Below are 16513 nucleotides of genomic sequence, written 5' to 3' on the forward strand. Positions count from 1 at the left end.
GTCTAATTTATATTGCATTGGGTGCTTGAAACCAGACTTGTGCTCTAGTCCGTTGGTGGACAAAACGATGATTGTCATGCATTGCCGTCTGTAACATCTGCAGCTGAGAATGATCAAATTGCGCTTTGGTTCAAATTGCTGACGAGGGACGATTCGGAGACCAGGAGAGCCGTCCGCTGAGCTTCTATGGGACAAATGAGCTCAAGTAATTAACTCAGCAGTTAAATGTTCCTCAAGTCTATAGACGTTTTTCTAAAGAAACCAAGAATAAAGGAAATGAACGCAGCTGGTCATTAAGTAAAGAAAGCAGCCAGTCAAGTGCGTGTGTGAGAAGATGCTGTTGTTGGAGATATTTATGAAGCATTAGTATTTCTCTCCTCTTTGTATTGCTTTGTTTTTGGAGGTAGTTATCCCTGTTGATGCCAAAATAAAAGCCTTTTGTTCACTTTGACTGGATCGTTTCCAAACAAAGGGAGAGAATCTTTAATTATACAAAAAAAAATAGACTATCTGGTTGTTTTGAAGAATAAAAAGCTTTCAACATAAGGCTAAAAAGAAAACAATGCAAAGTATCTGTTTTGCCTGGAAGAAGGAAAATAACTGTCGGGGTGCAGACATGACGTACAGCAGCTGTTAGGGGAGCTGGACCCGGGCAATTCATTTAGTTGTTTTGCTACCGGAAAGCTCTGAAAGCTCACGGGGGAAAATAACTATTATTACCACAACACTGAAGCTGTTACTGTGGATTATTTTTATTATCCATAACCAGACATTCATTAATATTATCAGGCTGTTGGTACCACAACTCTTTACCACACAGAAAACCGTTCTGCATGGTGTCTCTGTTTCTTCGTTATGAATTGATCTCTTTGTCTATAATTAAATTGACTGGAGATAAATTGAACTGTTTTGAAATAACCTTTGTATTAAATGACGTTTTGCATGTTAGTTAAATAACAAATGTGCTGATGGGAACAGATGATGCCTTTTTAAATTCTTCTTCCTCCACAGTGACGTGGTCTTGACAAAGTTAACGTGTGATTACCAAACTCTTCTCAATGTTTGTAATAATTACATCCAACAACATTAAGTGAAGCAATCAAAAGACTCTTTCGCTTCTGTTTACTTATCACTTGTCGTTGGTTTTGATCAAAGGAAAGCATTTCAATTAGTGTAAGAAGAACTGGGCATTTACACTGCAGCATTTAGGAAGACAAGGTATGTAGATGAGGAATGCACCACAGATCCGGCTTTGTGGCGATCAAACAACAGAAGTCTTCTTCTGCCGTGTGACGTGATGCCTCAAGTCATTTTTTAATCCATAACTAGTCCATGTTCCACCAATTTTCACCAAAGATATAATTTCCCATTTAAATGCACCTGATTTTGTGTTTTCGTGAGTTAAATGAGAAGGTTAATTCAAGTTATATTTGAGTGTGTATGACGCTAGAAAACAGGAGCTTAGCATTAATCTCTAAAGTTTGCTAATTTGCTATATCTCGTTTAATTAAACTGTACTAAATCTGAAGCGCAGAAACATTAAGTTGAGCACAGTGACTTCCTGAAGACAGGCTAGCTGTTTCCCAGTGTTTTAGTCTATGCTAAGCTAACGGCCTGCTCGCTCTGCCTTCATATTTAGAGAACAGATAAAGAAGAGATGTCAAAAATGTCAAACTATTTCAAACTTATTTTTTTTCACGTTTGCTTAACTTTCATAACTATTTGGTTCAAGATGAAACAGGACATTAAAGTGGCAATCTGGAAGATTTTAATTTAGATAAATGTTGAGTCACTATTGCAGAATGAGGTAACTCAGTGACGATAGAGACGACGGTCCACTGAGGAAATGATGCAATCTCTCTATATTTGCAGTATTACAAACCGAGTGTGGTGACATTCCCCCCAAAAAATGCTGCTTTGCAGTTTTCCTCCATTGTGTACACACACAAAATGTAACTTTGGACACATTTATGAAAACTTGAAGGTCATGTATCAACAAAAATACTCTAAATCAACCAGGACTGAAATCTTAAGGATTGCCACTTAAATACACAATCAATTGATTGATTCAGAATTGAATCCAATTGTTTTAGTCCAATTTAGTCTCAACTTTCAAATGACACCCTCTACTCCAACAGTAATCCAACACTTATTCACTTTTTCAGAATCCTTTTTTTTACAACCATTTATCTCCACAGCTGTGATCAGGTTACTCAGCCAGCAGTCACATTACAGACTGAAAAGATTCCAGCTAACATAATGAACGAAGAAATAGTCTCGGTGCGAAGCTGAGCCTTCTGCCAAACGGAATCCTGTGATGGTCTCACATAAACGGAGCGAAGCACCTTTAATATCTTCCAGAGCCACATCTGCATGCGGCAGGATGTCAGCCCTCATTGCACTGCGTTTGTGAAATTACATTTGAAACTGGCAAACTAGGAAATGTGCCATTACGGATATTTTCCAACACATTCTGAGGATTTTGCTGTGTTTTTCTGCAACTATCCGACTCCCCTCACTTATCAATTATATAGATTTATAGATCCACGAGCATGCTGGGGGTTCTCCAATATTAAAGAATTTCAGACTTTTTTTTTTTCTGTTGCAGAGTTTCGTTATCACAATTATTTCTACTTTCAATGATAACCCCCTCCCCCCTCGTCTCTCTATGCCATTGGAGGTCTACTTCATCACCGGAGGAAAAACAATTTCATCCACTGGCTCCACCTCATTCTCCATTCGCATGTAGAGAGGCAACAAGCTTTATATTCCTTTCTGCAGGCTGCAAGTCAACAGTGTTAAAAAAAAAAAAAGCATCTCTTCAATCTGTGGAAAAAGGGAGGAGTTGGGTTCCGGGCAGCTACTGCACAAAGAGAAAAACCACCGAAATCTGCAAGTATTGTCTGCCACTGGAGAGGGAGATGGAGGAGTGAAAGATCAGAGCAACAGGGGTAAGCCTCTCCGTATTTTCAGAGTGATTGCCTCTGGGAGTGAAGCCGTCGCTCACATCTGCAATTATCACGTCCATTTATCTATTGATGGAGGACTGGTGATGGTTACGCTTGATGGTTTTCGTTAATGGAGTGATTCAGCTGTTTCTCTCATAAAGGAATCAGTATGTAAACCAATTTTTACCTCCCCCAAGGAGCTCACGGCAAAGAATTTTCAAGCCTGAACAGTGGGACAGCTGCACATTGGGACTCCAGTCGCTGCTACCTGGAATCTGGGATACACAAACCTGGACATGGTTGTGGAGAAAGCCACTGTGTGTAAATGTGGGATGTCTAGGGTGGGCTACTAAGAAACAGCATACGGTGAAGCGCTTGCCTTGACACAAGCAATTATGGTTAAAGCAGCCACGTCCGAAGCAGTCGCCCTGGGGCCACACAAAGGCAATGATGCCCAAGAGACCCGTCTCCGTAACACGGAGTCCAGCTCGCTCAAACCAACGTGGAAAGAGATCACGTTCAGTTTCATAATGAAGACCAAAATCCACGGTTTGAAGTTCGTCTTCTCTCCGGACAAGTCGATACCTCAGCGGGTCATCTGGATCATGGCCTTCTTCCTTTGCCTGAGTCTCCTGTGCACCTGGTCCTGGAATCGAATCCACTACCTGATGTCCTACCCGGCCATCACTAAGATCTACATGGTGTGGGCTCACAACATGTCCTTCCCAGCCGTTACCTTCTGCAACAAAAATGTGTTCCGCGTGTCCTCCCTGACCAAGGACGACCTGTATCACAGCGGCTACTGGATGGACCTCATGTACTCGAACCACACCGTGATGGAGAGGAGCCTGTCCATCCTCAAAGACAGCCACAAGCAGGGTCTCCTGAGCCTGCTGGACTTCGACAACTACACCCCGCCCCCTGATTACAGCATCAACACCACCGAGATGATGGGACGCCTCAGCCACCATTTGGAGGACATGCTGCTGGAGTGCAGGTTCCGAGGGGAAACCTGCACCTACAAAAACTTCAGCACTGTATGTACAGAAAGAAAGAGGGTGTTTGTCAGGTGTGGATGTGAATGTTGTTTACAAGGTGTATTAATAATTCATGCGAGCGTTTGACGACGCAGCCTCGTTCTCTCAGGGTGTTTCAAGGTGTCGATGTTTGAAAGCTGCAAACAAGAAAGCCTGTCCTGTTTTTGCCTCTCAGACACAACAGTTTTTTCCTCTTTAAGCATCATGTTCTCAAAAAGTCACTCAAGGAAACAAATACGACGTTACCTTCATGTTGTGGCGGAATCTCAATGTCACGTCATCATCAATGACTTCTGCGTCTGCGTTACAGTCTTTCGAGTTTGTCGCTGCAGAGTTCTCGAATTTCCTGTTGCTTGAACGCCTCTTTTGCTTTATGTCCCGTGACAACAGTATTAAGGAAGAAAGATTAAAGCGTTAATAATTCAGACGTCGTAAATCAGTTCAAATTCAAAGTGGAGCTTTCCTAATTAAACATCTGGAGGGCAGGTGGAATACACGGTCTTGTTTCAAAAAGGCGGCTGAGCTTCTCATTTGAAACGCCAGACGTAAGTCTATTACACCCATTCATTTTCTGAGTGAGCACTGAATGCTGCATGGAGGAAGTGGGAGATGTTTGTGATTGTGAACCATAATGTCACTATTCAGAGTGGTATTATTTCTATCAAATGCCTTCAACGCATCCTTTAACCCCATCTGGAATGTATTTAAAAGGCTCACAGAGACTTCTGCAGTGAGAAGTATGCATGCAGAGGGACTCATTTATTTCCACTGCACTGAGAATAATTTATATCTGGGAACACAGTCGTAGATTTAACACACTAACCTGTCACTGGCATCACATTTCACCACTTGCCTCTGTAGGTCTGAATATCTACAGAGTCCTAAGAATCAAACCTGTAACTGTGACGACTTCGACTGTCCTTGAGCCAGTTGAAATGCAAAGTCCTGCACTCTGCGATGTGTCAGATGTCCTTGGAGGCTTCTCTGTTTTGCACAAATCTGTGCAGATGTACAATCTTAGTTTTGGATTTAAACGGTGTTGTGTTGCTCACATGAGACTGAATGAAGCTCCCGTTTTTATTTATCTGAACTTAAATCTGAATCTTTAAAATCAGGTCCCTTGTCACTTTGCAGAGCTCATTAGGCAGCAGGGGGAAGGACCAAAGCGCTGTCTCCGTCTGTCTGAGCTGTATGTAAGTCCGTCTGTGTTTGGACACGGAACGCTGCCTCTGATCTCTTGAGATCGGCTTTGCAATGCTGGTTGAGTTTTTGCTCTGCGCTCGACCTCACCACCACACTGTGCAGTCAAAATTAACCATTAGGTGACATCCCTTTACTTTCCAGCCTTACATGCTTAAAAATGTGAAGTTTCATTGCACTTCCATTTTCTTTTTGAGGTCTAGAACGTTATTGAAAATCAAGTTATTAAAATGGCAATACTTGATATTACTGTAATTATTATTACAGAAAATTCCTTTAAATTCACAAATATATAAATATTTCAGTGCTATACATTCAGTGGTTTTAATCTACAATGTTAAATATTCAAACGTGACTAAATTACACAATTAAGCATTTTTTAATTGCTTTTAAAATTCAAAGCTTCCTCGAACCTTTCTATGCCTCCATAGTTTCATGATGATTGATGATGTGGTGACTCATTTACAATCCCCCCCATTTAAGTGTGTACTTGTGTTTGTTGGGATCAGAAACGAGCAGATGTTGATGCAGATGTAACTGCGATGAAGTTGTATCTAAGGCTTTACAGTACTGTAGGAGTTGTCACAATGTAAAATGGTGTAGAACTAAAATGACGACTGTTTCTTCTGCAGGTTCTGATATTGTGTTGGAATGCAGGAGGAATATATATTCTAGTTCCTCGGAGTGTTGCATAACCAATCAATTCTACAGTCTGATAGTCTTGTCGCAAATTGATAAACTTATCTTGAGTTTACTCAACACCCTCGAGCCGTATTCAGAATTTTAAGCTTTCTTAGTCTTTATCCAAACTTTTAGAGTTCAGTTTAAAATGTCAACATTTCTAATCATCATACTGATTTGTTTTTACTTGTTTGGCAGAGGATGGAGAATTTTTTCAATCACAGAGAATATCCAATAACCTGGGGGGGGGGGGGGGGGGGGGGGGAAGAGTGTATCTGTCAACTGTAAGCACCGATGCAAAAGCTGAAATTAAATACCGTAACTTCAGCCAACTGGATTAATTAAACGGGAAAGATATTTGGTGTGAGCAAATGGAGATTGCACATCAGGCGTTAAGTACCGCTGAGCTTTACTGGCACAGGTTCGGCCTCTCAAGAAGTTTGTAAGTCAAGAGACACACAAATATCTTTTACAAACCCAATTGAGAGTCGGTCTGTGTGTCCAGAGAGCCTCCACCTCAGATGTTTCTTGTTAAATGACTGCAAAATAGTACATTCACCCTAACTTACTCGGGGGAAATCTGTAGTGAAATTGGGTAAAGATTGATAGCTGCTGCTGCTGCTGCTGCTGAGGAAAGCTCATTAATTCCTCAAATCAGAGCCAGGTGCCTGTTTAACGCCGGCACTGCTTTCTCAGATAAACACAAAGCCTCCGCAGTGATTAGCTGTCCTGCACAATTACAGGCTGACATGTAATACATCTCGTACAGGTGCACAATTTACCCGCGGAGTGGGTTTAACCGTGACTTTTTTGCTAATGCCCCCCCCCCCCCCCCCCCCCCCCGTTTCTGCTGTGCTCTTTCTTCACAGATTTACACGCGCTACGGAAAATGCTACACGTTCAACTCCGGATTGGACGGCAACCCTTTGTTGACCACGTTGAAAGGCGGCACGGGGAACGGCCTGGAGATCATGTTGGACATCCAGCAGGATGAATACTTGCCGGTTTGGGGAGAGACAGGTCAGTGCGGTAACATTTGAACCCTTTTGTGAAACAAACCCTCCGTCTTGTTGGGTCACCCTGGAAATCCAAACTACTCTTCTAGTCCTTTGTCATTACTGTAACAAGAGGATGCATCACTTCATGTAGATAACAAACTTCCAAGATTTCCCCCGGTCTCCTCATACACTTTACTGCTAAATCTCTGCAGAATTTCCACTACACACAAGTGATTTGCTACTGTTTATTAACGTATTATCTTGATATGTTTCTCCAGGTCTACAACTGACGTCCGGTCTAATATATTGTATTCGTTGATAGCCACTGTATCGTACATTCATAAAGTATACAGCGTGTAATAAATCTTCGGTTGTAAATCTGTTTATTGCCGTTCCAACTTCCTAACGTTGGAGTCTGATATTAGCTCCCAGCATGGGCTTTATGAGCGCTTAAGGCACAGTATCGGTGGCAGAGCCAAACAGCGGCGGTTTCCACAGGCGACCGCACTTGTTGTTACATTTTCTGGCGTGCTGTATCCACAGATGAGACCTCCTACGAAGCAGGCATCAAGGTTCAGATCCACAGCCAGGACGAGCCGCCCTTCATTGACCAACTGGGATTTGGTGTGGCCCCTGGTTTTCAAACTTTTGTGTCATGTCAACAACAACAGGTTCCTAATGTTCGGCCTCCTCCCCTCCGACCTCGGCTTTTTTATTTATTTTTTTGCTCTGCTTTTTTCTGTGTTTGTCCCCGAAATCCTCGCCAGCCAGTGCCCATCACCTCTGTGTCACAAGAGACGGGAGCAAAATCAGATCTTTGATTTACCCTTGTGTGGGAAATAAATGTGTGGTTAAGGTGTTATACAAACACCCGGCGTTTCTTGGTACATGAAACTGGGATTATAGCTGCCAAGGAATATTGATAGAGCAGGACCAAGTAATGATTGGATGCAAGCATACAAGCATACTGTGCTTATCTCAGCCAAAAGAACCTCAGACTTCACAAAAATATGTGGCAGCTCAGAGTGTTTGTTTTTCTTGTAATATTAACGCTTCACTACTTTTAGAATACAATTTATTTGGATGTTGTGAAAAATCCACTCTGCCATGGTCAGCAGGCTTCAAAACAATAACTCTGATTAATAAAACATAAACCCAATTTAAGGTGGTTTTCTTATAATAAACACCCTTTAAGGATATTTTCTCACTGGAATCATTGCGAGCCAAAATCCGACTGCTTGAAAGACTATAAATATCTGACCTCAGAAGACGCCCTCTCAAGATTAGCGGTATCTTGAGGGAAAGATATTGATATTATCATCATGTTTTTGATGTTGTATTGAACCATTAAAAGAAGCCTGGTTCACCCGTCATCATATCAGCTTATTTTTTTTAATGCGCTGTTTGATGAGAAAGATGACCCCCAGCTATTTTGAAGACATATTTTAAGATGCACTATGATTTAGGGAAACGATAAAATGGGTGTTCAAGCACACAATATCAAGGGAGGCAAAAAAAAAAAGCCTCCGGCAGGTTCTGTGGAGATTTAGGTTCCGGCCCTCAACTATCCACTCACTCCCGTCAGTAAGGGACTGAAAGTAATAACTATAGTTAAATCCGAATTGATCGGAAAGCCTGTGCTCAAGGTCTTAACACTGAGCTCACATGGACGTCTGCTCCAAATGTAATGAAACTGTACAGCAGTCGTGTGATGTTGCCAAGACAACACATTCAAATTGGGCCTCTTTTATCTACACTGGAATTGCAGACAAACCCAAAAATGGAAACAGTGACAGAAAAGGGAAATATCCTCCGACAAACTGAAAAACCCTCCTTGTAAGTCACAAGAAAATGGCGCCTGTGTCACAAAGGATTTTTAGGATTTTGCAATGATTACCTTTGAGATCAAGTGCGTTTTTGTATTGAGCCGCAGGCTCATTAAATTCTCCCACCACATAATCAGTCCTTGTGAAGTCTTGAAGTAATGGATACTCCAGCAGTTCATCTAATTCATGACTTGAGAAATTAATCAAGCCTCATTTAAATGATTTTGCTCCTAAAGTTAATGGTCTTGGTCAGTTCGAGCATGAGATAAATGATGGAATAAAATCTTCCAGCATTGTTTTAGCAGAATAACACGGGATGATGGAGGCAGAGTTTGGTCTCCTAAAACAGACACCACACCACAGAGATGACAAATTCTATTTTTGGGAAGCAGTTTTGAAACATGTATATGATTTTTTCCATTCCTCCTTACGAGTGTTGTAAAATGTGTCAAGTGTATCATCTCCAAGAAGTGAATATGTAATTAATCACATATATTAATCACCATCACAAAGTTTCCTCCTGAAAGCAAAAGTGCATGGATTGCCATTTATAATCGTGACGTGTTTACGGCCTACAAGATGTGCTAAATTAATTAGACTGTCATTAAAGGCTGGCCAGCATTAATATCAGTCAGTCTCCAACGAGTACAGCGACACTGCTCTCAGTGGAATGATAGACAACTGGATGAAGCTATGATTTGTGAGATCAGAGAGACACGAAGATACCACCAGAAGAGTAACGGTCGAAACTAAACCCTGAGTGGATCAACGTATCCTCAAACAATGCTTCGTACGATATCTCACGAAAAGTTACTGAATTTTCCGTCCGTTTTTATTTGAACTTCCAGCAGGACTTGTCAATTTCCGCTCGTTACATGCATCCAGTCTTTTCAAAATAAACTTCCGTCTTCACAGGAGGTTTAGGCAACAAAAATACCTCGTTCAGTTTAGGAAAAGATTGTTGTTTGGTTTCAAATAACTACGCAAATGCCGTTACTGAAGTACGCTAGTCACGTGACAAAAGACGAATCAACCTTAAGTTCTTCTTTCACATGGTGAACCAACAGCGATCTCCTGGGTGTTAGTTCGACCCAACCCACCCCCCTGTGAGGGCTCTTGCAGTCTTTATACTTGCTCGTTCATGATTACGTGGATATCTACGAATTACATTGAGTATTTTCTGTAGGTATAGCTATGAATGCTGGATGACAACAGCCTGACTGGATATAAAAAAAGATGAAGGAGTTGTAGCTGTTTTGTTGTTATACTGACAACGGGCTGTCTCTCTGTCCCTCACCTTGATGTTGCTCCTCCTTAATATTTTGATAATCATGTGGGCTGTGTTCCCTCACCCCTCGCCCCTCACCCCTCGCCCTAGATGAGACGTCCTATGAGGCCGGCATAAAGGTGCAGCTTCACACTCAGTCAGAGCCTCCTTTCCTCCACCAGCTGGGCTTCGGGGTCGCCCCCGGCTTCCAAACGTTCGTTTCCAGCCAAGAGCAGAGGGTAGCGTGTGACTGTTTGGGCTTGCTGCATGCCACAGTTACTGTATCGTTAAATCGCTACACACCCATCAGTAAGATTCCACACTTTCATCTGCTGGTCCCCCCCCCCCCTCTGAGGAATGGATCCATCTGTCCCCCTATGTGTGGCTGAAGCGACAACATCCAACAGCATCTGCTGTCCGTCCTTGTCGCCACTGTCTTCTCTGTTTAAAAGATGTCAAGAGCATCTCCTGGGTTTCATTCCAGCTTTAATCCATTCATCCGAGTCTGTATCTTCAGCGAAGCAGTTGTTTGGCTTTACCCTCTCACCACCATCTACATATTTTTTGGTTTGTTTTGCCTTTGTGTTATCGGGGCGATCCACTGGAACGCTACTTAATGTCATCTGAAAGGGACCAGACAATGGGTTTTATCACCCATGAAGACTTCGGCATTGTTTTTTAAACTCCGGTTATGAGAGCTTGTGGGCTATAGAAATGGAGTCCAAGAAGGGCTAAACAATGTTTGCCAGTTCCTTTCCACTCCGTCAGTGAACTGCACTCCATCTCTGTTACTTTCTATTGAGTAACTGACCATTAGATTGTCAGAGTTAAGCCGTGTTAGAACTGCTGGAGATGATGGAGAATTACAGTGAACCTTAATGTGACAATATCAGCATCAATCAATGCCAAAAGAAGCCTTTGGCATTGATTGTTGGCCAGCTCCCACTGCAATTAACAGCTATATGCTCCAATGCCCAAGCAAGCATCGCTAGCCTTCATAAATAATTGGTTTGTTTTTGTCATGAAAATGAGTGGTAGACAGGTATTACCAAAAAAAGGAGTTCCTTTAAAGTGTAAGAGAGACATCGCACACGGGGCACATAAGACGAGCACCGTGGGTCAAATGTTTACTGTGAACCAAAACCTTAAAAAAAATGGCATTAAAAAGGCATTAAACATTCCTGATTAGTGGATTCATTTAGGATTCCCTGAGTTCCTCTTATATGAACAGTAATGACCTCCTCTTCAACCTTTTAATGAGAGTTTTACCTCTAATGAGACTGCAGGCGACTTCACTTCTTTCTTTAATTCACAGAGCTTCACAGGCCAGAGTAGTTTTATAATAAACTCCCATGGGCTTCGATAAGAATATATGTATAGTTAATCAACAATAAAACCACCATTATGAGCTTCTGGAGAATAGTTTATTCATCAAATATTTACTATAAAATAGGATGGAATAGAGTATAAGGTCTGTTAAATTCAGTTCATGTATTTGTTCATTCAAAAACTGTTTATTGCTCTGAATTCTGTTCCCAGGGTTGTAAAATTTGTCCATTAATTGTGGTGTCCTGTCTGAATCTACATATTTTACAGATTTCTATAAAGCCCGTCTCTATTCCCGTGGTATTCTGCTTCCTACCGGGGACTAGACCTGCATCAGTAATGTTCTGCATGACGTCTGCTTGCTGCCGTACATGAGCGATTATGTCATGCCTGACTGGACATTTTGTGCCAATATTGTCTGAGTGCACATTTTCTATTGAAATGCTTCTTTCTTTCTTTTTTGTTCTTTAATGTTTGAAAGATTTGTGTTGGGTTTTGTCAGCTTGTTGTCCTCCAGGTGTACTGGGCATTGCATTATGTTATTCGCTGTAATCCTGTGTGCTGACATACTGACGGGAAAACATGTGCTGTTTGCTCTTTCAGCTTCAGTACCTCCCGCCGCCTTGGGGAGATTGCAAGTCTACTCCCATAGACTCTGAATTCTTCTCCACGTACAGCATCACCGCCTGCCGCATCGACTGTGAAACACGGTACCTGCTGGAGAACTGCAACTGCAGAATGGTTCACATGCCTGGTATGATTTCAGAGAGACTGAAATGTTGCCAATGCTTTTTTTTTTTTTACATGATCTGTGTGATTTATTTTCCCCCTTTATGTTATTTCAAACAGGGACCTCAACAGTTTGCACACCTGAGCAGTACAAAGACTGTGCTGACCCGGCTTTAGGTGAGACCACGCGCTTTAGTGCAGAAGTATAAAATACGAGTGCATTAACTCAACCAGGTGTTCAGCAGCAGCGCTTTTACATAACACCGCTGTAGTTTTAACTTGAAATTACTTTCATCTCAGACAGTGCCGAAGCAAAAAGAATAAAGTGAAATGATTGTTTAAAAATTCCATTTGAAAGATTTGTGATGCTTCGCCTGATGTCACATAAATCTCATAGAGCCCCCCCCCCCTCCTCCTCTGTTTCATAACTTCAATCATTATTTGCTTTCATGGAAAGTGAACGATGGCAGCGAGTGTAGTTTTTCAGTTGTGTGCGGAGATATTTTTAGAGAGATCCTCTGTTTGCAGGTTTGTTTGATTCTTGGCAGTGGTCGCAATATTTTGAAATAACTTTGATCATCCACAGGCTTTTTGGTAGAGAAAGACAACGATTACTGTGTCTGTCAGACCCCCTGCAACATGACTCGCTATGGCAAGGAGCTGTCCATGGTTAAGATCCCCAGTAAGGCATCTGCTAAATATCTGGCTAAGAAATTCAACAAAACTGAGCAATATATTGGGTAAGTATTGTCTGGTAGCGGTCCGTTATTCAGACCTCGGCCTCTTCTCTTTCCTCTGTTGATGGCTGGATGGATGTGTTGTGGCATAGCATGACCTGGGTCTCCATTCGTTCACCTTCAATGTAACAATAATGAAAGATAGTTACACAGGAAATGTCATTTTGGTGTTATTGTAATATCAACAGAAATGAACTCGTTTGAGTGTGCTCTTGTCTGTCCTCTCTCTCTCCAGAGAAAATATATTGGTCATGGACATCTTCTTTGAAGCTCTGAATTATGAGAAGATTGAGCAGAAGAAGGCCTATGAAATTGCAGGGCTGCTCGGTAAGAACCTCTCGCATTTTCAGGTTCATTTTTTGCAGAAAGATTTGGTTGACCTCGGTATCAGCCCCGTCGCACATTTCACATTGTGTGTTCACGCCGGGCGCTTTGAGGTTTCCTCTTTGAACTTGTGAAACAGGCTGAGCACATTTTCATAATCTGATGCTCTTGCGAGGTTAGCCGGGTTTGGGTCTGATGAGAAGTTGGGGCTGGATGGACACTTCTGACATCTCCGCTCAGATTACCCAGAGAGATGCTGAATCAGAAGTGACAGCGCCGGGAATGCTTTCACGCACCATTGTTCAACGGCCGTACCCGCCCATATCTGTTATCTCTCTTCTTCTAGGTGACATCGGAGGGCAGATGGGGCTGTTTATCGGAGCCAGTGTCTTAACAATACTGGAAATATTTGACTACCTATACGAGGTAAAGTGATAGTTTTTACTATTAGAACATAAACATGTAAACATTGTCATGCCATTTTAATTATTACTTCTTCTTCTGTCTACAAAGACAAATAGTTAAGTGTAGCACTGTTTGTTTTTACACCATGTAAAATAAGTCAAAGATAACATTTGAATATATTTATACAGTTTGTGTTTAATTTTAAAGGAATAGTTTGACATTTTGGGAAATGTTTATTCAGAGGAGAAGTTTGCCTTCAGGGCTTTTTGCCAGAAAGTGTTTTTAACACAAAACTACAATCTTTAACTGAACCTAACCAAGTAGGTTTGTTGCCTAAACCTAAGGAGATTTCTGACAGTAAAGAAGACAAACTTCTCCCATGTGCTTATGTCTGTACGATAAATATGAATCTGCAGCCAGCAAACAGTTAGCTTTGCTTCTCATAAGGACTGAAACAGGGAAACAGCTAGCCTTGCTCTGTCTGAAGGTAACAAAATCTGCCTACCAGCACCTGTGCAGCTCACTAATTAACATGCCATATGTCGTTTATTCAATGTGTACAAAGAAAGAGATGTAAACGGGCCGTGTTGTGAGTGATAATATCTGATCTGACTCTCTGCACAATAGCGAATAAGCATATTTCCCAAAATGTAAATGTAACATATTTTTACTGCTAATGTCTGGTCTTATTGTCACTAAACAGGATGTTTTCCATCTTCAAATAATGTGCATCTGATATTTTCACATTTAGGTGTTTAAGGATAAGGTATTGGGCTACTTCATACGGAAGAAAAGACCACAGCGTTGTCAGAGCGACAATCTGGTAATTTCAGTCTCTCGGGATGCATCTGATTTGAATGGAATGAATGTGAAGTATTAAATGAGCCTCAGGAACAACAATAACAACACAAAGGAAATGCTTTTAATGAACAGCACCAGAGAGAGCACAAAACCACACCACAGTCATTAGTTTCAATTTCCCATAGAGCTGTATTGTGCTAGAAAACATAATCATTAATAATATATTTTGTTTTTATTGCACTGTGTGAATGCATAATCAGTGTATCTAATATTATGTGCATATGGTACTTTAGTTACATGGTGAATATTATAGAGAAGCAGCGCAAATTATGCCCTATGATGACAAAAACCTTCAATAGTTTAACAGATGGAATACAGATTAGTATTTACATGGAGCAAAGCCTCCTATTACAAGGGTTTTTTTATGCCGGCAATAACCGGGGCGGAAAGCATTATGTTTTCAAGTTTTCCGTCCGTCCGTCCGTCCCATTCTTCCATTCTCTAGATATCTTGGGAACCCCTTGAGCGTATTTATCCAAATTTGGCACAAGTGTCCACTTGCACTCAATGATGAACTGACAAGAGTCTCGTGGTCAGAGGTCACTGTGACTTCACAACACATTTTTGGCAATAACACAATGATAAAAGTGAGGACATTTTGGACAGGCATGGATGTAAAGTCCATCATGACTGGCTGGTGGAGGCATTAATGAGGTGTTCTAGTTTGTGGTTTGTCAAATGTTTTGCTACTTGAGTTCCCTTAAACTACAGTGCATGGAAAGTAGAAGGGAATTGTCTGACCCAAATTTAAAGTTTATATCCCTTACCGTAGTTTATTGTACACAACACACTTTTCAGTATTTGCACAATATACAGTAGAACTTAATCATGTAATTACAGTCACTTAGAGCGGGAAAATCTGTTATTGTCCTCTGGTTCTGCTGCTTTATGTCTGGCAGGATGATGAGATTAATGTAGAAGACTAGAAAAATGAGCAGAAAATAGAGCAATGGTTGAGAGATCTGGAGATTTTATTAACTTTTCATGATCAACTCATTTTCAAAGCCTTCAAAGCAATGAAACTAGAAGCTAGAATAATGTGGGCCAATTCTGTCCTGCCCTAAATCACATCATTTTGTCAAGCCCGGTGGTTTAACACCGTGGCGTCCAGAGGCACCGCCACGTCCCCTGCTGACTGTTATGTAAGTCCTACACACAGCAGGAATTATTCATAAGTGAAAGGCACCTTCTTAATATCAGCAAATGTTCAGCACACTGCTGACTCAAACCTTTACTGGCTTAACTCGTAGAATTGTTGGTATGCTCGCTGTGCTGAGAAAGATATGTGAAATAGCTATTTTCAGTCAAATTCTAAATGGATGTTATTCATCATATTCTTCTTAATGCCGAGCTCAGAACAAAGCGAGTATCTCCTCTGATAGCTAGGAAATAAATAACTTTTAAGGAGTCCCATAAGTAAGTTACTAGGGTCCACTTCAATTAGTTTTTTAAATCATTGGAGCCTATGTTGTTAAAAATGCTTATTTAGTTACATATGTGGACAACATAAATCTTTTCTGTGCCGCAACCAGCATTAAATGAGCTCCATACTATGCTTCATACTAACCATCAGATTTCTCAAACAATAACTAAACTTTCCTTTCGATGCAAAAAGAACATCATTTGAAAAATCCAAACAACCACTTAATCCAGTTCTTTTCAACACATGGGGACCACTGGTGGTGTCTCAAGTCCAAATAACATCTAAAAGCCACTAATCCCTCTCAACATTTCCTTTCTTTCTGGTGCTGTTTTAATCAAAAGCATTTCAGCAGATGTTTTTTGTGCTGTGCAGACGGTTCCTCTAAATCTTTGTTGTGTGCCACACAAGCCCAAGACTTTTTCACTACCAGCAATTCAACCACATGCCCCTCATGTCTCTTCAAACTGGTGAAAGAGCCGTGGGTTTGTCTCTGCATGTGGTTTGTTTGTCTGCATGCTCAGTTGCCTCGCGGTTCAGGATTTGGTTCGATAGCTGAAGTGGAAAAACAGATTGAAAGACTTTGTTTATTCTCTACTGTAGAAGTGGAGATATTTTAATTTAACATATTGATGAAGGACGTTTTTTTTTTTGAGTGGCAGTCGAAGATGCATTTATTTAGCGGGCTGATATTTATAATATTTCATGCTTCGACTGGAGACAAACATAGTGTGATATTTACTGTATTCTGCCC

At 41.2% G+C, this 16513-nt stretch overlaps 1 protein-coding gene across 1 annotated transcript in view; it reads left to right on the plus strand.

Moving 5' to 3' along the window:
* Positions 1-3343: 3343 nt before the first annotated feature.
* asic1c (acid-sensing (proton-gated) ion channel 1c) overlaps positions 3344-16513 on the plus strand; it is a 14843-nt gene continuing 1673 nt past the window's right edge. The window contains exons 1-9 of the mRNA XM_076097920.1: positions 3344-3985; positions 6736-6886; positions 7408-7535; positions 11887-12037; positions 12133-12189; positions 12599-12752; positions 12985-13076; positions 13420-13499; positions 14230-14301. Of these exons, the coding sequence (XP_075954035.1) occupies positions 3344-3985; positions 6736-6886; positions 7408-7535; positions 11887-12037; positions 12133-12189; positions 12599-12752; positions 12985-13076; positions 13420-13499; positions 14230-14301 (1527 nt within the window). The remainder of the gene's footprint in view (positions 3986-6735; positions 6887-7407; positions 7536-11886; positions 12038-12132; positions 12190-12598; positions 12753-12984; positions 13077-13419; positions 13500-14229; positions 14302-16513) is intronic.

The sequence above is a fragment of the Anarhichas minor genome, unplaced genomic scaffold (assembly GCF_050575085.1).
Source record: "Anarhichas minor isolate MPS153535 unplaced genomic scaffold, ASM5057508v1 ptg000024l, whole genome shotgun sequence".
NCBI lineage: Eukaryota > Metazoa > Chordata > Actinopteri > Perciformes > Anarhichadidae > Anarhichas > Anarhichas minor.